We start from the raw sequence: 22,970 nt of genomic DNA, 5'->3' as shown, positions 1-22,970 counted from the left end.
TTTAGGGGTTTTCTGGGACTTAGATATTGATGGCCTATCCTCACGATAGGCCATCAGATTGGCAGGGATCCTACACCGTGCCCTTCCAGCGATCAGCTTTTTCAGGCAGCTTCCGGCACTTGAGACTATACAGTGGACGGATTGTGCTGTGTAGTGTCTGACGCTGATAATCTGCAGCTTAGCTCCCATTCACTTGCATAGGAGTGGAGACACTGTGTCCCTGGATCACACTGGATGGAAGTTTTTGCTTCCAGCTCTGTCCACTGTATACTGTCTGCAATGGTGGCTGCCTGGAGCAGTTGATCAGCAGGGGTTCTGGGAGTCAGACTAATCCCTGCCAATCTGGTATTGATGAGCTATGCTGAGGATAGGCCATCATTATCCAAGTGGTACTCTTTAAAGGGGTTATCCAGGAAAAGATATTTATGACTCATCCTCAGTTTCAGATCTGCGGGGGTGTGACACTTGGGACCCCCGCTGATCAGTTGTTAGAGGAGGTCTTGAGCGCCGCGGCCTGTAACTAGGCCATCACTGTACATGGGTCACATGGCCTAGTTCCAGCTCAGTCCCATTCATGTATGGGCTGAGCCGCAGTACCAAGCTCTGCCAGTATAAGATGAACGGCGCTGTCCTTGGAAAGCTGACGGGAGCCTGCATCACTCACCAGAGCTGCAGTGAGCACATCGGCTCCCTGAAACAGCAAATCAATGGGGGTGATGGGACGCTGATGTGATAATTATGACCTATCCTGAGGATGTCATTATCTTTTCCAAGATAGCCTCTTTTAAATGTCGTCCAATTTTTATTTATTTTTTTTCTCACAAAAATGTATTTCTCAAAGTGTTGGAAGCAGTGCTTGTCTGTCCATGGACTTCCGGCATGCATAGAAATCAAAGTGCTTCCATCAATTGGTTTCAGTCGGGCTCATGCCTTGTTTTCCCTGTAGGAAGATAATTTACATTGTACTTGGTCCCATAGGCAATACTTCCTGGAACTAGCTCAGAATGAAAATTAATTTCTGAGAAGCTTTAAGGGGGTCTGCCTTCTCCTTAATGTTTCCGCTGTATAAATTAACCTTGCTGTTGTGGTCGCATCTTCTGCCTTAAACAGTGGCTGTGCTGTTCGCGGCACGCTCATATGAAGTCATCCAGTGGGAGGCGTGCTTCACCCATCCATTCAGCAGCGCGTGGCGTGCTCCCGGTCTTCATTTTACTGCGCAGACTCAGTGTCATCCACATCCACTTGCTCCTGTCCCATCAAGCATCATCATTTGTACTGCGCAAGTGCAGGAGGAAGCGTTCTGCACATGCGCAGTCTTCTTCATATATGCAGGCTCCAGTCCTAGTTTTCTCTGCACCAACTCCCCATAAAGTAGTGATGGCAAATCTTTTACAGACCGAGTGCCCAAACAGCAACCCAAAACCCACTTATTTATTGCAAAGCGCCAATTCTGCAATTTACCCTGAATACTACAGTCCAATCTAGTATATCATTTAGCTATAATATCCTGCCTACATTCAGTGCGCTGCCTGTGCCGTTCATAGTGCGCCCTGCGCTGATGAAGGGCAAGAAAAGTCTAGGGCATATTGGTACATCATAGAGCCCTCTCTGTGGGCACCCACTCCCTGGAAATAGTCTAAGTGCCACCTCTGGCACCCGTGCCATAGGTTCACCACCACTGCAATAAAGGATGCTCTCTCTTAACTCCATCCTGCTGCCAGGATGTACCTGTATTTAAAGTTTAGGACACATTGACTGCACCATGTTTTGCGGTCCGCAAAACACGGATGCCACCTGTGTTCGTTTCGCAATTTGCGGAACGGAACTGGCAGCCCATTATAGAAATGCCTATTCTTGTCTGCAATTGCGGACAAGAACAGGACATGTTTTATCTTTGAGTGGCCACGGAACGGAAGTGCGGATGACACATGGTGTGCTGTGGCGGTCCGCACCCTTTCCACAAAATTACGGAACGGATGCGGACCCATTCATACAGTTGTGGGAATGAGCCCTTAGACAGGACTGGAGCCTGCATATATGAAGAAACGGAGCAGGAGAAGATGAGGCGTCTGCAGAACGCTTCCTCCGGAGACTGCGCAGCACATTGAAGTGAAGTCCGGGAGCGTGCACTGCTGAATGGATGGCAGGGTGAAGTGAGCCCCCCACTGGATGACGTCATATGAATGTACCGCGAACAGCACAGCCACTGTTTACAGGTGAGGATGCGACCACAAACCAACGGCAAAGCAGAAAGAAAGGTAATTTATTAGGGATCGACCGATATTGATTTTTTTTAGGGCCGATACCGATAATTTGTGAACTTTCAGGCCGATAGCCGATAATTTATACCGATATTCTGGGAATTTTCATTTTTGAGAAAGAAAAAAAATTCCTACACAAATCTGCTGAAAATTAATATGTTTATTGTTAATGTGTATTTATTTATTTTTTGTAAATCTTTTTCATTTATACTTAATATTTTTGTGTTTTTTTTTTTTATTTTTTTTTTTTTTTTTTTTTTTACTAACTTTTAGCCCCCTTAGGGACTAGAACCCTTGTCCTATTCACCCTGATAGATCTCTATCAGGGTGAATAGGATCTCACACTGTCCCTGCTGCTCTGTGCTTTGTGCACACAGCAGCATGGAGCTAAACATGGCAGCCAGGGCTTCAGTAGCGTCCTGGCTGCCATGGTAACCGATCGGAGCCCCAGGATTACACAGCTGGGGCTCCGATCGGAGGAGCAGGGGAGAGGGGATCCTGTGGCCACTGCCACCAATGATTAATACTGGGGGGGGGGGGGCGCCCTGCGCCACCAACGTTTTTACTATTAGGATTGGGATGGGGGTGGGGGGCGCACTGCGCCACCAACGTTTTTACTATTAGGATTGGGATGGGGGTGGGGGGCGCACTGCGCCACCAACGTTTTTACTATTAGGATTGGGGTGGGGGGCGCACTGCGCCACCAATGATTAATACTGGGGGGCGCACTGCGCCACCAATGTTTTTACTATTGGGATGGGGGCGCACTGCGCCACCGATGATTAATACTGGGGGGGGGGGTGCACTGCGCCACCAATGAAGATAAGTCTCTCAATCATTCATATACAGGAGGTGGGAGCTGGCTGCAGAATCACATAGCCTGCTCCCGACCTCCTATGAGCGGTAGCTGCGATCCGCGGCACCTGAGGGGTTAACTACCGCGGACCACAGCTACAGCTCATAGAGGTCGGGAGCCGGCTATGTGATTCTGCAGCCAGCTCCCGCCTCCTGTATATGAATTAATGAAAGGCTTATCTTCATTGGTGGAGCGGTGGCCACAGCCCCTCCCCTATCTTCTATCTTCTGTCCTCTCATTGGCAGCAGCAGCACAGGGGGGGGGGGGGGGGGGGGGAGAGACACTGCTTCCTTCTCCCCGGTGCTGCTGAGGGAACACGGAGAGCGCTGACAGCAGCGCGTTCTGTGTTCCCCATACGTTATCGATATATTGGCAAAATAGATGCCGATACCGATAACGTTCAAAATCCTGAATATCAGTCGATCCCTATAATTTATACCATGGCACCATTCAAGAGCATACAATAAGGAGACCTAAAATGCTATATAGGTGGCCAACTGCTTTACAGGGGTCTTCTGGTAATAGACAGTTATACCCTATACATAGGATAGGGTACAACTATGAGATCAGTGGGGGTCCTACTGCTGGGTCCCCCACCAATCAGAGGAACGGGGACACCATACCCTATCTAGTCCCCCTGAAATGGTCAAAGCGGCTGGTCGGAGAAGCGCGCCGCTGCTTCATTCATTTCTATGGGACTTCTGGAGATAACTTTTGAGAAGCCTTAGTACCAAGAAGGTTTTTTTTTTTTTTTGGCCTCCCGTGCTGGACTTTTACCACAGTACTGATGTGGTTTGTTTCTTGGTGACCAATGTGCTATTTAGAGGGTTGGAATAGGCTTGAATTTCCTGTTTTTTAGTCCCACAACCTCCCACCGATGAGGAAGCTTTACATTATCTTGCCATCATTACTTCTGGTGAAAATAACCCTGAGGCCAGCTTCAGGCGAGCATGTTTTCTGCGTGAAACATTCTCAGTGTGGTCCGAGATGGGTGTAATTACCACAGCACTTATTGGGGGTCATTTATTAAGGTCGTCTGGCATAAAAATAGTCAGGGCATTTTTGCGACTATTTTAATGTCTGTGAGACTATTTTGTTGTACGGGTGTTTTTATGCCAAGTATAACTTATGGACAGGATGAAAACATATCAGGTTTGTGCTGGGGCCAGCATTTCCCACACTATATATTGTGATGTAGGAGAGATTGGGACGTTTAACAGCAGTGCAGACTTAAACTAGCTTTACAAATCAATGCTGGTGTGGTTTTCGGCTGTACAGTGGTTGCTACGTGTGGACTTGCATTTGAATGGAGTCTGTCTGGAGTAGTGTGAATATGAACTTTTATTCTGCCAGATTTTGTGGAGATCGGATTCCCTCCAGCTAATTAAAACAATTTTCCCTTTTTATCCATGTATCTCCAAAGGCATCATAGGACAACCCATTAGGCCTCTTTCACACGGGCGTTGCGGGTGCGTTGCGGGAACACTCGCGATTTTTCCCGCACGAGTGCAAAACATTGTAATGCGTTTTGCACTCGCGTGAGAAAAATCGTGCGTGTTTGGTACCCAAACCCGAACTTCTTCACAGAAGTTCGGGCTTGGGATCGGTGTTCTGTGGCTTGTATTATTTTCCCTTATAACATGGTTATAAGGGAAAATAATAGCATTCTGAATACAGAATGCAAAGTAAAATAGCACTGGAGGGGTTAAAAAAAAATAAAAAAATTATTTAACTCGCCTTTATCCACTTGCTCGCGTAGCTCGGCATCTCCTTGTGTCTCCTTTGTTGAAGGACCTGTGGTGAGCATTAATTATAGTTCAAGGACCTGTGATGACGTCACTCCGGTCATCACATGGTACGTCACATGATCTTTTACCATGGTGAATCACCATGGTAAAAGATCATGTGACGTACCATGTGATGACCGGAGTGACGTCATCACAGGTCCTTGAACTATAATTAATGCTCACCACAGGTCCTTCAACAAAGGAGACACAAGGAGATGCCGGGCTACGCGAGCAAGTGGATTAAGGTGAGTTAAATTATTTTTAATTTTTTTTTTAACCCCTCCAGTGCTATTTTACTTTGCATTCTGTATTCAGAATGCTATTATTTTCCCTTATAACCATGTTCTAAGGGAAAATAATAATGATGGGGTCTCCATCCCGATCGTCTCCTAGCAACCGTGTGTGAAAATCGCACCGCATCCGCACTTGCTTGCGGATGCTTGCGATTTTCACGCAACCCTATTCACTTCTATGGGGCCTGCGTTGCGTGAAAAACGCAGAATATAGAACATGCTGCGATTTTCACGCAACGCATAAGTGATGCGTGAAAATCACCGCTCATGTGAACAGCCCCATAGAAATAAATGGGTCGGTATTCAGTGTGGGTGCAATGCGTTCACCTCCCGCATCCGCGCGGAATACTCGCTTGTGTGAAAGGGGCCTTACTGTGTCCTTTATTCTTGGAATCCTTGTTGGTCTTGATGGTTGAACCCTCAGTTTTCAGAAGGTGATGGCAATACCTTAGGATTGCAGTGTATTGTGCTTTTACCCTTATACAGGTTTTTCTAAAGAATTGCCCTGTATTTACCATCATCAATCTTCCCCAGTTTTCCAGTTCGTGCCTATGAACTGTAATCCCACAGCATGATGCTGCCACCACCAGGTTTCTTGTGCTGATGGCACAAACCCAGCATGACCTATGTTGGCCAAAGCTTGAGTCTTGGTCTCTTTTTTGACCAGAGCACCTTCTTCCACTTGTTTATGGAGTCTGCCATTTGCTGTTTGGTGAACTCCTCCAAAAACTTCAATTTTTTTTTTTTGTTAATTCCAGTGATTTCTTTTCTGAGCACTCTTTGATAAAGCCCCATCCTGTGGATCTCCATTTCAGGGAACTAAGCTGTGAGCAGGTCCATGGCAGAATCCAGCAGAAAAATGATGTATTTAATGGTGCTCTGTGGGATTTTTGTAACCAAATCCTGATCAATACTTTTCCACATCTTTGTCTTAAGTTTGCTTGTCTGGAGAGCTCCTTGGTCTTCATGTTACTTGCTTAGTAGTGTTGAAGACTCTTGAATGGGATGAGCACTTTCATTTGCACTGCGCTGCCGCTACAAGTGGCTGATCAGCGGGGGTGCCAGGAGTCAGACCTCCATCAATCATATATTGATCACCTATTCTGAGGATAGGTCATCAGTTTGTACTGGCTGTACGGTTGTACAAAGGGATTTTCCAGGATTTTGATACTGATGACCTATCCTCAGGATAGGCCATCAGTATCTGAATGGTGGGGGTCCGGCCCCCAGGACCCCTGCCATCAGCTGTTTGAGAAGGTATTGGCCCTTGCAGTAGCGCTGCGGCCTTCTCTCAGCTTTCCCTAGGCCAGTGACGACACGTTCATCTGTCATGTGACCTGAGCCCCATAGAAGTGAATGGGTCTGACCTGCGTTACCAAGCACAGCCGCTATACAATGTACGGCACTGTGCTTGGTGAGCAAGTAGGAGTACCAGTGCCATCTCAAACAGCTCATCGACAGGGGTTCCGGGTATCGACGACCCCCCCCCCCCCAACAGATACTGATAACCTATGCAGAGTATAGGTCATCAGTATTGGGCTACATGCACCTGAACGTTGTTTGTTTCTGTGTCTCTTCGTGCTTTTTTTTTTTTAGAATGGGATGCGGACCCACTCATTTCATGTCCGCATCAGTATGTCCATTCCGTAGCCCCGCAAAAAAAAATAGTGCATGTCCTATTCTTCTCTGTTTTAGGCATTCTTACAATGGATCCGCAAAAAAAAAATGGGTGGCATCCGTTTTTGTGGGCGGACCGCAAAACACATACGGTCGTGTGCATGTAGCCTTAAAGTCTTGGAAAATTCTTTTACTTGAATTCTAAAAAGAGGGTGAATACACACGCACTTTATATTTCTCTTAATTCCACTTTAAAGCCTCATTCACACGTCCGTGTTTGGTTGGTGATTTCCATCAGTGATTGTGAGCTAAAACCAGGATTGGAACCTCCATAGACATAAGGTAAAGATCTGCACCTGTTCTGTGTTTAGAGCCGCACCTGGTTTTAGCTCAAAATCACTGATGGAAATCACTGACCAAACACTGATGTGAGAGACAGGCATACCACTTTAGACTACCTTTTCAGGTTGATTATATGAAATCTAAATTAAAATACACTTTAATTCCAGGTTGTGCAGCAAAACAGAAAAAACCCCAAGGCACTGTATATATAATTACTGTGTCCACCGAGTGCAGGGTGTCTTGCTGTCCAGGCATTGCTTGCACTTTTTTTCCAGTGCTTACGTGTAACATTCTGCATTTTATTTTTTATCATCTGTAAGCTCCTAAGGTTCAGGGATTAATGCCAGAAGTAGGTGCAGCCACTAGAAACATGTAATACATTGTGTATTGTGCAACTAGTACCTTTTTTGCATTTTAAGGCCTCGTGCACACGGCCGTTGTTTTGGCGGCTCGGATGCGGACCCATTCACTTCAATGGGGCCGCAAAAGATACGGACAGCACTCTGTGCTGTCCGCATCCGTTGCACCGTTCCGTGGCCCCGCAAAAAATATATAACTTGTCCATGCTTTGCGGACAAGAATAGGCATTTTATATTGAAGGCTGTCCGTGCCGTTCCGCAAATGGCCATCCATGTTTTGCGGATCCGCGATTTGCGGACCGCAAAACACACCACGGTCGTGTGCATGAGGCCTAAGGCTACTTTTACATAAGCGTTTTTGCTATACGGTTTTGAGGTCCAGCAGGGGGATCGCAAAACGTTTCTGTTGGTAATACAACCTGCTGTATCCGTTCAGAACAGATTTGGTTGTATTATATCAAATGAAGAAACGGTGTCCAATGATAAACGGATCCGGCACCATTGACTTGCATGGTTTTTGGTGCCTGATTCGGCTTCAGTTTCCCATGCTGCACACAAAAATGCTGCTTGCATTCTGGTGCACTTTTGTCCCCATTAACAATGAATTTGGACAAAACTGAAGTGTTGCAATATGGTTCAAGAAAATCCAGCTCCACTTCGGTAAAGGAAAATTTATTTTGCTTGCGGTAAAATCACATCCAGACAGTTACAAAGTCGTTGTCTACGCGTTTTGGGCCACTGAAGACAATTCGCACCCTTACTCATCACACAATACAACATTAAAAAGTGGCAATGTTTATAGAGGGACTGCACCTGTTTTCACTGATTAGTCACATGACTGCAGACAACCTCCAAAGCATGCTACACCTATGAACAAGACTTCTCATGAGAAAGAGAGGAAAAAAAACAACACAATGAACAAAAAAGCCTATACAAAGTGCACAATATATGTACTGGCTGTGGGAAACAAAATTAAAGGAGAGAGTTTTTTTTAGCTTTTTGAGGGCAGGCTGTGAAGTGCAGGATCAATAACATGATGGATTTATTGTTGCAAGATTAGGTCTAGACGTCTGTTCAGACCATCAGGTTGCCGCGTGTTCAGTGCGAAAATCCAAAAGGATTCTCTATTTAATAGTTTTGTTTTTTTTGTAATCCCCTCCTCTTTTTGGCAAAAAAACCCTTTCTATACCCTGTACCACTAGATCTGATGTGTCACTACCATGGCAGACCGCAAAATGCAGACTAGCTGCAGATATATTGCGGCTGCCATGGTGGGGCATATCGGAAATATGCCTACGTATTCTGGTTTTGATGGCATTAGTGGTGCAACCTACATATTGCAGTTTGCATTTTCTGCATGTGATTAAATAAACTGCAAAGGTTGTGTTGCAATTAAGGTTTGTTTTCATTTGAAAAATCCTGCCAGTTGAAGCTGAAACAAAGGTATTAGAAACCGACATGTGGGTGCAACATATGCACCTATAATGTCCGCATCTATAGCTTCCTTTGGTCATGAGACAGACAGGCTGCGATTCCCCCCCCGTCCTGATACAGGCTAGGACTGACAGTTAGCTATAGGTACAGGGCTGGTTCTAGCTTTGTTAGGGCTCATGCACACGACAGTATGGCTTTTTCAGTGTTTTGCGGTCCGTTTTTTACGGATCCGTTTTGTTTCCTTTCCATTTTTCCGTATGCCATATACAGTATACAGTAATTGCATAGAAAAAATTGGGCTGGGCATAATATTTTCAATAGATGGTTCAGCAAAAAACGGAACGGATACGAAAGACATACGGATGCATTTTTGTATGTGTTCCGTTTTTTTTGCGGACCCATTGACTGACTTGAATGGAGCCAAGCACCGTGATTTGCGGACAAGAATAGGACATGTTCTATCTTTTCACGGTACGGAAATACTGAAACGGAATGCACACGGAGACACTTCAGTATTTTTTGCTGAACCATTGAAATGAATGGTTCAGTATATGTTACGCATACTGAACTAAAAAAAAACGGCCAGTATACTGAACGCAAAATACTGTCGTGTGCATGAGCCCTTAGAAAGAGGTTGTCCTGTATTATGATATCTGATTTTCAATTTTTACGTTAGTCATGGGATAACCCCTTTTAACTTGGACAACCCCTTTAATTTCACACTGAAAACCTGCATTTTTTTTATTTTTATTAAATATTTTATTACTGATTACAACTTTTATGGTTTAGATTGCCATGAATGTAGAATGCAAGGCTTGCTAAGAGCTAAGAAACTGCTGCAGCATGTGAATACAGCCTTAGGTGTTTACTAGTTCTGGCAGGGGCACCGCCTGCCGGTTCTGTACTGCAGTGTACACCCGTGAGTTGCCGGAAGTCAGCCTAGCCCCATTCACTGTAGATCCAGCAGGGGAACAGCCTGCCAGACCAAGGAATAGCCAGTGTGGAACGGGCATTAGACTTCATTCAGAAAGATGGAGCACATGCTTATTTTTGGGTCTGTATTATGGATGCAGTTTTTTGGCAAAACCACAGATCTCATGATCCGAACTTGCAGCATCATAGCCATATGTGATATTATAAGTTGAGGTTATTAAATCAGCAGTCAGGCCGGGATTTCAGGCCCTTATGTACTTTCATTACGCCCGTCTGAATTAGCCCTATTGTGTACGGAACACCATCTGCAGGGGCAGTAAATGGCAGTAGTATAGTCTGGTTTGGAAGAATAGATTAAATGGGGTGGGCGATTCTCTGCTGGTATCTTCACATGGACTGCCTCCAATAAAAACAGAAGCTAATTACTGCGCCTCAGCTTATCTCGGAATAATAATGTTTTCATATTCTGAGTGTATGTGGTGTGGAGAAGCTGGAGAGCGTTCATGAAATAACAATGTGCACCCTGTCCTGGTAGCAGTTATCGGACGGCGCCATCTGAGAGCACAGGCTGGCTGCAGCTCACCTTTGGTACTTGTGTCTGTAGAGGTCTGTGCTGTCTCCAGCATTTTGCATCATATGAGAGAAGAGTCTTGTAGGGCCTCATTCACACTGAGTCTGCATTGTCTGCCCAAGATTTCCATCAGGAGGATTTCTGATGGCAAACAGGATACTGTTTTGTCCTCTCCTCCATACAGTGGGGCCTATGTGTCCATTTATATTGACAATTACCTAAAAGGGAAACTCTTGGAAAATATAAATGATTCATCAGGGGGTTCAATAGAACTGTATTTCGGCTATACTGAAAACTAAAGCTGTTCCTTCCAGTCCCTCTCATACATGTGGAGCTCAGCCAGGTCTGTGTAGGGCGAGTGAAGTAAGCTTCTGACAGAACCCTCTCCTAACCCTTGGCATCCTTGACAACAAAAGATCGGGCATGTTGCAATCGAGCACACACTTGAGCCTTTCCCCCCCAACATCATTAGATGGTCAGCAACTTCAGCCAGCGTTCATCTGTGTTTGCTCACCTTAAAGAGGACCTGTCACTTCTCCTGATATGTCTGTTTTAATAGCTTCATGCATTCCCCATGTCATAACAATTCTGGAGCATCTATTCTCAATGGCTGTATGTTGTGTCATTCCTTTATTATTTCTACTAGAAGTTATGAATGAATTGCTAGCAGTCTGCAGTAAGGGTACAGAGAGGTGGTAACCAGTTTGGGGGGGGGGGGTGTACCTGCACAGACTCCCTCTATCCACAGTCAGTGTCAGACTGTGCAGGTACACACCCCCAACTGGTTACCACCCTCTGTACCCTTACTGCAGACTGCTAGCAATTCATTTATAACTTCTAGTAGAAATAATAAAGGAATGGCACAACATAGAGCCATAAGAATAGATGCTCCAGAATTATTACATGGGGAATGCATAAAGCTATTAAACAGGCATGTCAGGAGAGGTGACAGGTCCTCTTTAACCTCTTTAGGCCCAGTGCCGTATGTACGGCGCAACCGGACGTGACTTAACACCCAGCGCCGTACATGTACGGCACGATTATCGGGTGGGTGCAGGAGCTGCGGCCGGAGTCCGGTAGTCTCTGAAGCCCGGACCCCTGCTGTATGTGCCGGCATTGGTGAAATCACAGATGCCAGCGCATTAACCTCTGCACGGCCATGGTCAGCTCTGACCTTTGCACATGTGGACTTCAGACATGTGCAGGGTGTCCATTGGATCCCCGCACTGCTGTGACGGGGACCCGATGGCAGGGAAGGCAGACCGATGCCTTCCTTGGGCATCGTGGCTACCTTCCGGTTCCGTGACAGCCTGTGAGATCCAGCCCCCTGGATCTAACAGGCAGGGAGCTGTAAGTGTGTTAGTGTGTAATACACTTACAGCCAATGCATCACAATACAGAAGTATTGTAATGCATTGTAAAGGGGATCAGACCCCCAAAAGTGGGACAAAAGATAAAGTGAACAAAAAAAGTTAAAAAAATAAAGTTTTAAAAACAAAATTAAAGTTTAAAGTAAAAAGCGTCCTTTTTCCCAAAGTAAAGTAAAAAAAATGGTAAAAAATAGGAATAAAAATAAGTAGACATATTAATTATCGCCGCATCTGTACCGACCAGTTCTATAAAAAAATGACATGACCTAACCCCTCAGGTGAACACCGTCAAAAAAATAAAATAAACTGTACTAAAAGTGCAACATCAAGCGATCAAAAAGGCTAAAAAAAAAAATCTAGTTTTTATATATTTTTTTGTTTCCCAAAAAAATAGAAATATTAGTTATCGCCGCTTCCATAACATCCTGGTCTATAGAAATACTACATGACCTAACCCCACGGGTGAAAGTTTTTTTTTTTGTCACCTTACATCACAAAAAGTGTAATAGCAAGCGATCAAAAAGTCATGCACCCCAAAATAGTACCAATCAAATTGTCATCTCATCCCGCAAAAATGATACCCTACCTAAGAGAATTGCCCAAAAACTGAAAAAACTATGGCTCTCAGACTATGGAGACACTAAAATATTTTTTTTATTTTTTTTGGTTCAAAAATATTGTGTAAAACTTGCATAAATAAAAAGAAAGTATACATATTGGGTATTGCCACGTCCGTAACTACCTGCTCTAAAAATATCACATGACCTAACCCCTCAGGTGAACACAGTAAAAAAAAAAAGGGGCGAAAACCCATTTTTTTTTGGTCACCATAAATTACAAAAAGTGTAATACCAAGTGATCAAAGTCATACGCACCCCAAAATGGTACCAATCATACTGCAAAATAGTACCAATCATATCTCATTCCGCAAAAAAATGAGCCCCTACCTAAGACAATCGCCCAAAAAATATAAAAACTAGGGCGCTCAGACTATGGAGACACTAACATGATTTTTTTTTTTTTTTTTTATTCAAAACTGCTGCTGTTGTGTAAAACATAAAAAGGATACATATTGGGTATCGCTGCGTCTAACAACCTGCTCTATAGAAATAGCACATGATCTAAGGCTACTTTCACACTAGCGTTCGGGGCTCCGCTTGTGAGTTCCGTTTGAAGGGGCTCACAAGCGGCCCCGAACGGATCCGTCCAGCCCTAATGCATTCTGAATGGATGCAGATCCGCTCAGAATCCATCAGTTTGGCTCAGTTTGTCCTCCGCTCCGCTCAGCAGGCGGACACCTGAACGCAGCTTGCAGCGTTCAGGTGTCCGCCTGGCCGTGCGGAGGCAAACGGATCCGTCCAGACTTACAATGTAAGTCAATGGGGACGGATCCGTTTGAAGTTGACACAGTATGGCTCAATTTTCAAACGGATCCGTCTCCCATTGACTTTCAATGTAAAGTCAAAACGGATCCGTTTGCATTATCATGAACAAAAAAAATAAATAAAAAATTATTTTTTTTGTTTTGTTTTTTTTGTTCATGGTAATGCAAACGGATCCGTTCTGAACGGATCTAAGGCCTCTTTCACACTTGCGTTGTCCGGATCCGGCGTGTACTCCACTTGCCGGAATTACACGCCGGATCCGGAAAAACGCAAGTGTACTGAAAGCATTTGAAGACGGAACCGTCTTCCAAATGCGTTCAGTGTTACTATGGCACCCAGGACGCTATTAAAGTCCTGGTTGCCATAGTAGGAGCGGGGAGCGGGGGAGCGGTATACTTACAGTCCGTGCGGCTCCCGGGGCGCTCCAGAATGACGTCAGAACGCCCCATGCGCATGGATGACGTGATCCATGTGATCACATGATCCATGCGCTTGGGGCGCCCTGACGTCACTCTGAAGCGCCCGGGGAGCCGCACGGACGGTAAGTACACTGCTCCCCCGCTCCCCACTACACTTACCATGGCTGTCAGGACTTTAGCGTCCCGGCAGCCATGGTAACCACTCTGAAAAAGCTAAATGTCGGCTCCGGCAATGCGCCGAAACGACGTTTAGCTTAAGGCCGGATTCGGATCAATGCCTTTCAATGGGCATTAATTCCGGATCCGGCCTTGCGGCAAGTGTTCCGGATTTTTGGCCGGAGCAAAAAGCGCAGCATGCTGCGGTATTTTCTCCGGCCAAAAAACGTTCCGTTCCGGAACTGAAGACATCCTGATGCATCCTGAACGGATTTCTCTCCATTCAGAATGCATTAGGATAATCCTGATCAGGATTCTTCCGGCATAGAGCCCCGACGACGGAACTCTATGCCGGAAGACAAGAACGCAGGTGTGAAAGAGCCCTAAGCGTTTGCATTATAGGTGCGGATCCGTCTGGGCACATACCAGACGGATCCGACCTAAACGCAGGTGTGAAAGTAGCCTAACCTGTGCCTTTGGTTACCTTGCCTCACAAAAAGTGTAATATAGAGAAACCAAAAATCATATGTACCCTAAAATAGTACTAACAAAACTGCCACCTTATCCCGTAGTTTCCAAAATGGGGTCATTTTTTGGGGAGTTTCTACTTTAGGGATACATCAGGGGGTCTTCAAATGTGACATGGCAGCTTAAAATTATCCCAGTGAAATCTGCCTTCCAAAAACCATATGGCGTTCCTTTCCTTCTGTGCCCTGCCGTGTGCCCGTACAGCAGTTTACAACTACATATGGGGTGTTTTTGTAAACTACAAAATCGGGGCAATAAATAGAGTTTTGTTTGGCTGTTAACCCTTGCTTTGTTAGTGGGAATTTTTTTTATTGAAATGGAAAATCTGCAAAAAAGTGAAATTATGAAATTTCATCTCCATTTTCCATTTAATTCTTGTGGACCACCTAAAGGTTTAACAAAGTTTGTAAAATCAGTTTTGAATACCCTGAGGGGGATAGTTTCTGAAATGGGGTCATTTTTTGGGTGGTTTCTATTGTATTTCTATGTAAGCCTCACAAAGTGACTTCAGACCTGAACTGGTCTTTTAAAAAGTGGGTTTTCTGAAAAATTTAAAGATTTGCTTCTAAGCCTTCTAACGTCACCAAAAAATAAAATGGCATTCACAAAATTATCCAAACATGAAGTAGACATATGGGGAATGTAAAGTAGTAACTATTTTGGGAGTTACTATCTATTCTAAAAGTAGAGAAATTTAAATTTGCAAATTTTTTTTTTTTATAAATTTGGTATTTGTTTTTATAAATAAAACTGAAATTTTTCAGTTTTACCACTGTCATGAAGTACAACATGTGACGAGAAAACATTCTCAGAATGGCCTGGATAAGTAAAAGTATTTTAAAGTTATTACGACATAAAGTGACACATGTCTGATTTGCTAAAAATGGCCTGGGCAGAAAGGTGAAAAATGGCTTGGTCCTGAAAGGGTTAAACCATGTAATTTTTTTTTTTTTTTAGGCTGCCGCTTGCCAATGCCAGGCTGTGTGGTCTTGTGTGGATCCAAAACTTTCGTCACTTGCTTGAAATGACAAGATGGAATCAGATTCTTAAAGGGGGTATCCCAGGATTTTATTATTGATGGCCTGTTCTTAGGATTGGGCCATCAGTATCTGATCAGTGGGGGTCCAATACCCTGCACCCTGCTGATCAGCTTTTTCAATGTATCACCAGAAGTTGTTGCCTGGAAAAAGATAGCTCCGTCTATTGTGTAGTGGACAGTGCTGGTTACTGCAGAGTTGCTCCCATTGAAGTTTAATGGGGACAGTGCTGGAGTTACCGTTTCCTTCCAGCAGGGCATGGTGGGAGTTGTAGTTTTAAAACAGCTGGATGTTGAGCATCCCTGCACTACATAATGGACAGAGCTGTGTATTACTGTGCTCAAGCTACACTGAAACAGCTGATGTGTGAGTGTTGGATCCCTGCCGATCAGATGGCTCATCGATAACAAAATTCTGGAATACCCCTTTAAGGTGGCCATACATTAAGTTGTGTTACTTTCTACCACTTTTACTGAAAGAAAAGAATTCCTGGATAAGGCAACCCCTTTAACTCTTTAAAGGATTATTCCAAGATAATGTGGAGGTATAGTAGCTCAAAAAATTGTGGAGACCCATACTGGCATGGAGATGCATCGTCAACACTCCTCATTAGGAGGGGGGTGTCGTTGGATAAGTCCAAATTCGTATCACGTCTAAATGACAAGCCTAATTTAAGATTCAATTATCGCACCGTTCAGCAAACCCAGTCTTTTTTGGATTTATGTTTGACTGGCAGTACCAACATGGATAACACTGAAACTACTTTCTATAGGAAGCCTGTTACCAGCAATTCCCTGTTACAGGCTACCAGCCGTCATCCTGGTCATGTCACTCGGAATCAGGAATGGGTTAGAATAAAACCACGGCTGTGAAGGTTATTCGCAGCTGCTGGACGAAGTCCTGGTGCAGGCAGTTTGCTATGGCAGGCCTGCTGACACAGCAGCCAATCATAACCCTGAGATTTTGCTGTGGGGGTCAGATTGGAGGACACAAAGGTTGACTGCAGAATCTGAGGGGCTAAATGACCAGGGTTGGAGATCTCTTGGTCCTTGTCATTGCGGCTGGATCTCAGCTATATTGCACAGCCATGCTCCCCCTCGATACATTCCCCGCATGTAAATGGAATATACAGGTGAAACTCGAAAAATTAGAAATGCAACTTAAAATTCAAATTTTGTGAAAAGGTTCAATATTCTAGGCTCAAAGGGTCACACTGTAGTCAGCTAATTAATCCATACCCCCTGAGCAAAGGGTACCTCAAAATTGTGACTTTGGGGTTTCATAAGCTGTAAGCCATAATCATCTAAATTATAACAAATAAAGGCTTGAAATATCTCGCTTTGCATGTAATGAGTCTCTCATATGTTAGTTTCACCTTTTAAGTTGCATTACTGAAATAAATGAACTTTGCACAATATTCTAATTTTTCGAGTTTCACCTGTAGTTGCACAATTTCATCTTGAGGGGTTAGTGACTACAAGTTCCTTACAGCTGATGGTAGGCGTATCTCTTTCAGTCAGAGTTCTCCTCAGTGCAGGGAACATCTCATGTATAGCAATACACAAGACTTCACAAAGCGTAAAACTGCTTGTACAGAGATCTGTGACGCCACCTGTACAAGCGGGATTGTGACCTCTGCGTAGAAGAAAAGTTAGATTCGCTCACTTATTTTGTGATTCTGGTCTTCAAGCAACAGGGCTGGTTCCCGAGGACTGGATATTACATAGATTATCCCTGAGACCCTTGGTCTGTAACCGGTGTGTGTATATACACCTCCATTACTCTGCCTTCTCATTGTCACCATTTATCTCTCCGCAGGTCCAGAACGTGCAGCTGAACAAGGAAATGACGCTTGCTGGGAACAGGAGCTTAGCAGAAGCGAACCTGCTTTACCAGCCTAAGCTGGACAACCTAAAAGCCACTCTCACCCAGAAATACCAGGAACTGCATACGCTTATGGAATCACACCAGTTAAAGACTACCAAGCTGGGTAAAATTTCCCATTATTTTGTCTGTTATCTGTTGTCAGTGAGGAAGAGCAGTGCTTCAGACTAAAACAAATAAACAGGAGCCATTGGCTCCTAAACTGAAAAATTTAGGAGCCAAATTTTTATTTTTAGTCGCTAAATAAAAAATATATATAATTATAATAAAAATATCAAAAAGAATTGGAGAAGATGAGACGCAGGTCACGGTAATGGGCCAGCACTGCATATAGGCGAATACAACACCACATACCTCTTACATCCAGTGACATCTCCTGTCAAGTAGACCTTCTCTTTCCTCTTCTCCTCCATTTGACCCAGACCTCCATGACAGTCTTTCAGCTGCATTTCGTCTCTACAGAGCTTATTAGACACGTTAGATTTTTTAATTTTTCCATCAACCTCCCCATCTTGGTGTCCCACAGTGTCATCCTGCTGCCATTCCCAACACTGTGCCTGTGGTGCTCCCCAATGCCCCAGGTACTATACTGCTGAAAAAATAGTGACCGCACTAGGAATAATGTCCCTATAGTGTCTACAGCAATTATAAATGCCACCTAGAGTGCCCCCAGTAATAATAATAAAACCTTAGATTAAAGGGGTTATCCCATCTTAGCCAATGGGGGCCATTGTCTGATAGGTGCGGGTCCCACACCTACAAGGAGAACGGGGTGGAGAAAGTTGAGGAGGGCGCACTGCACATGCGCAGCCGCACTCCATTCATTTCTATGCAGCCGCCGAAAATAGCAGAGCGCTGGCTCGGCTAGTTCCGATGGCCCCATAGAAATGAATGGGAGCGGTGGCCGCGCATGCGCGGTGCACTCCTCTTCAATGGGAGAGGCGGGGAGCTGCGTCTGGTAGTGGACGGAATCCGGGAAACCCGGGGTCCTCCAGCCACAACTCTTCCCGGCTCTGTTCTCCTTGTAGGTGCGGGTCTCAGAGGTGGGACCCACACCTATGAGACGATGTATATGCCCCCATTGTCTAAGATGGGATAACCCCTTTAATTCCCACTGCCCTCACATAGTATTACACACACACACACTGTCCACACATACTAATTCCGCCCCGCCACACACACAGTAGTAACTTCCCCCCTCACTGCCCTCATGTAGTAATTTTCTCCCACTCTGCCCCCATATAGTAATTTCCCGACACATAGTAATTACTCCCCCACTGCCTCCACAGTAGTAATTTCCCCCCATACTGTCCTCTAGTGCCCCCCCTCCCCCCTATGGCTAGTAATGTCTCCCTGTGCCCCCCCTTTCGGCCAGTAATGTCCCCACACTGTCCTTTTTCTACATACTGTTCTACAGGTCCTGATTGAGTTGTACTATTTCTTTATTCCAGATCAGCAGTCTGTTAATGCATCACTGGAAACATTATTAGCACTTCTACAGGCTGAAGGAGCGAAGATTGAGGAAGAGACCGAGGTAACTTCTATCGGCCATTTTATGCAGAATATCTGTGTCTGATATCCATGTTACTCTACTCTGTAACTGAGGCTCATGATGTTAGGTAGACCCTATTGACAGAGGGAATGCTAACACGTCATTGTCATTTAAAAGAAGTTATCTCACAAAGGGATAACACCTGTCTGACCACAGGAACCCCCAGCAATAGCCAGGACAGCAGTCCTAGACCCTGTTCCTCCTCACTGCATGTGCGTGTTTGAATAGAGCAGTGGTTGCTGCTGCTCCATTCAGTGTTGGAGGGCTGGCCGAAAACACCACCAGTGCTAAATGTCCTTTGTGGAGTAACAGAACAATGTTCCTCTAACTCCAAGCACTTCATATTTTTGCCCCATGTACCTGTTTTTCATGTCACTGTATCGTGGCAGGATGACAGAACTTCCTGCATGTTTTGCTCTATATTGTTTCTCCTCAGGCCACATTGCTACATCTGCAGTTTTTGCGACCACCTACATCTCCCCTCTCCATGTTAGTAAGGCAGAGAAAGCCCTGTCAAACATCACAGAGCAAATGCTGGGTTTTGTTAAACACAGCAAGAAGCTGATGAAGAGGGGATGTAAGCCATGTAAACATCCTACCAGGATGCAGTGATTACTGAGAACCGAGGAAAGAAAGGGCAGACACGAAAAACAGGTATTTTTCACACTATAAGACGCACCTGCCCATAAGACGCACTGGGCAGTTCCATAATGGAAGCGCTCATTTAGTATTTGCCCCATATGACACACTGACCTTTCCCCCCCACTTTGGAGGGGGAAAAGTGTGCCTCATAGGACGAGGAATACAGTATATGGGGCAAAAATATGCAGTGTTTGGGGTACTCTGAACAGATGGAGGAAAATGTTAATTATAGGACCAGAGATCTCCTTTGACTGTCAATTTCCTGATTACAGACTCCCATTAAAGGGAACCTGTCACTACAAAAATGCAGTCCAGTCTGCAGGCATTGAGCAGAAGGATGTACAGAATTCTGGGAAAAGATTCAGTAAAACTTGTATTTTATTCACCTAAATCTCTTTTCATTCTCTGCTTAGCAGTCATGTGGGTGGTCCCATGACCACAGTGATTGACAGTTAAGGCTTGTTTCACACTTGCGTTTGCCTATCCGCCAGGCTGTTCCGGCTGTCAGATCTGGTAATGCGGGAATGCTGTCCAGCCCCATTAACTTTAATGGGGTCAAGTGGTGATCCAGAAAATATGCAGAGAAACAGCCGGACAAATACCGCTCAGCACAGCATTTTTTGTCCGGCCAATTCCCTGCATTCTATGCCGGAACAACCTGCCGGCAATGTGAAACAGGCCTACCTCTGCTCACTCGTATGAGGAAGGTTTCCAATCACTGAGTAGTACCCCACTGGACTCCTAAACTCAAAGTGAAAAGAGATTTAACCCCTTAAGGACCAAGGAATGCTTGTCTTAAATGGCCGATACTTTGTACCCCAGGACTAGCATTCTCGTCCTGCGGTCCTTCCTACCCACCCCCATGTGCGGTACAGTGCTGCGATCAGCAACACTGATCCGGACCCCTGCTGCATCCACCTGCATCGGTGATAACACCGATGTTGGTGGATTAACCCCTCATATGCCGCGGTCAGCACTGAACGCAAGTGTGAAAGTAGCCTTATCTGCTCCTATTCAGCCAAATGCTTCAGAACTCATTGGACGGCGCTTCACAGTGCAGATGGACAATGACCCAAAGCATACTGCAAAAGCAACCAAAGAGTTTTTTAAGGGAAAGAAGTGGAATGTTATGCAAGTCAGTCACCTGACCTGAATCCGATTGATTATGCATTTCATTTGCTGAAGACAAAACTGAAGGGAAAATGCCCCAACCAAGAACAAGCAGGAACTGAAGACAGTTACAGTAGAGGCCCGGCAGAGCATCACCAGGGATGAAACCCAGCGTCTGGTGATGTCTATGCGTTCCAGACTTCAGGCTGTAATTGACTGCAAAGGATTTGTAACCAAGTATTAAGTGAAAGTTTGATTTTATGATTATGTGCATTACTTTTGGTCCCTTAACAAGTGGGAGGCACATATGCAAACTGCTGTAATTCCTACACCGTTCACCTAATTTGGTTGTAAATACCCTCAAATTAAAGCTGACAGTTTGCAGCTAAGGCTACTTTCACACTAGCGTTCGGGGCTCCGCTTGTGAGCTGCGTTTGAAGGGGCTCACAAGCGGCCCCGAATGCATCCGTACTGCCCTAATGCATTCTGAGTGGATGCGGATCTGCTCAGAATGCATCAGTCTGGCAGCGTTCAGCCTCCGCTCCGCTCTGCAAGCGGACACTTGGACGCTCAGCAAGCGGGTGTCCGCTTGGCTGTGCGGAGGCAAGCGGGTCCGTCCAGACTTACAATGTAAGTCAATGGGGACGGATCCGTTTGAAGATGACACAATATGGCTCAATTTTCAAATGGTTTCGTCCCCATTGACTTTCAATGTAAAGTCTGGACGGATCCGTCTGAAGCTACTTTCACACTTAGAATTTTTTCTACAATATAATGCAGACGGATCCGTTCTGAACAGATCCCAAGTCTGCATTATATGAGCGGATCCGCTCTGAACGCTAGTGTGAAAGTAGCCTTAAGCACATCTTGTTTGTTTAATTTCAAATCCATTGTGGTGGTGTATAGAGCCAAAAATCTTTGAATTGTGTCGGTCCCAATATCTTTGGACCTGACTGTATATAAATTTCAAACGAACTACCACTAACTGCAGGTCTTTTTTCACACAAAAAAAATAAAATAAAATCAAATGTGCAGCTGTAAATGAGCACTCTACTGATCGGTGCTCTGCAGCACGCACGCAGATCATGTAACTGTAGTATAAAAATTCACTAAAGTGCTCTGCAAAATGCACACAGATGGTGCGTTCGTGCAAAAATCTAAACTGACACTAACTTACATATATAAATTTTAAACTAACTACCACTAACTGCAGGTCTTTTTTTTTCACACAAAAAAATGTGGTGGAGTGGTTTAGGGATCTGGAACAGCTGCAAATAGAAAAATATTTTTTAAATCAGTGTAGCAATTATGTTCTTCTTTTTTTCAGCAGCAAAGGGTAAAAGCGCAGTGGTGTGCACCACAAGTCCCAGCAAGCTAAAAGCAGCACAGAACCTCTCTGCATGCAGTCACCACCTAGACTCGCTGCATGCAGGGAGGTTCTGCCCTTTCCTGTGCAGCTATAGCGCTTCCATTGGCTGGAGTGGTGTTCCAGCTAATCACAGCGCTGGCAGGGGACGCCAAACACTAGTGTCCCCTGCCACACCTCAGAGGAAATCGGTGCTGACCAGTTCGATGTTCATTGACCGGCCAATCATGGAGCTTTAGGGGGGCGGTGCAGCACCATGTTGCCCTTACCCGGCATGGCTGTCTGCCGGTAACAGCAGCTATGGTGCCCCGATTCCCCCGCGATCGTTACCAAGCGCACCTTGCGCCGTACATGTACGGCGCAGGGTCCTTAAGGGGTTAAAGGTTATCTCACTTCAGCAAATAGCATTTATTATAGTAGAGGAAGTTAATACAATGCACTTACTAATGCATTTTTATTATCCATATTGCTTCCTTTGCTGGCTGGATTAATTTTTCTATCCCATGATACACTGCTCGTTTCCATGGTTATGACCACCCTGCAATCCAGCAGCGGTGGTCCTGCTTGCACACTATAGGAAAAATTGCTTTCCTGTAGTTTGAAAGCACGACCAAAAGTGACAGGTTAGTGTTAAATTGCATGAAACAAATGCTGAATATTTTTCACCCCAAGAGCATTTACACTGCTAATGACTGGCAGATTTTGGGTTAGATGGGAAGGAGTTGTGGAGATTTATGATAATCTTTGTCAGGTAGGTTTTCCTCATCCTTGGGGCTTATTTTGATTCCGTATACGGAACCATTCATTTCAATGGGTCCGCAAAAGATGCGGACAGCACTCTGTGGGCTGTTCGCATCCGTTGCACCATTCTGTGCCCCACAAAAATTATGAGTCCTGTCCTATTCTTGTGCGTTTTGCGGACAAGAATAGGCATTTCTATAATGGGCCTCCTGTTCCGTTCCACAAATTGCAGAAGGCTCACGGGCGGCATCTGTTTGCGGATTCGCAATCTGCGGACTGCAAAAAATGGCACAGTCATGTGTATAAGCTATTGGGTATCACGGATGC

The 22,970-nt window shown here is 45.0% G+C and overlaps 1 protein-coding gene across 1 annotated transcript in view; it reads left to right on the top strand.

The window, feature by feature from the left end:
• VPS37B (VPS37B subunit of ESCRT-I) overlaps positions 1-22,970 on the top strand; it is a 40,004-nt gene that overhangs the window by 12,341 nt on the left and 4,693 nt on the right. Inside the window, exons 2-3 of the mRNA XM_040416175.1 lie at positions 17,167-17,338; positions 18,684-18,766. Of these exons, the coding sequence (XP_040272109.1) occupies positions 17,167-17,338; positions 18,684-18,766 (255 nt within the window). The remainder of the gene's footprint in view (positions 1-17,166; positions 17,339-18,683; positions 18,767-22,970) is intronic.

Source organism: Bufo bufo, chromosome 2, assembly GCF_905171765.1.
Source record: "Bufo bufo chromosome 2, aBufBuf1.1, whole genome shotgun sequence".
NCBI lineage: Eukaryota > Metazoa > Chordata > Amphibia > Anura > Bufonidae > Bufo > Bufo bufo.
This window is presented reverse-complemented; position numbering and strand designations above follow the sequence as displayed.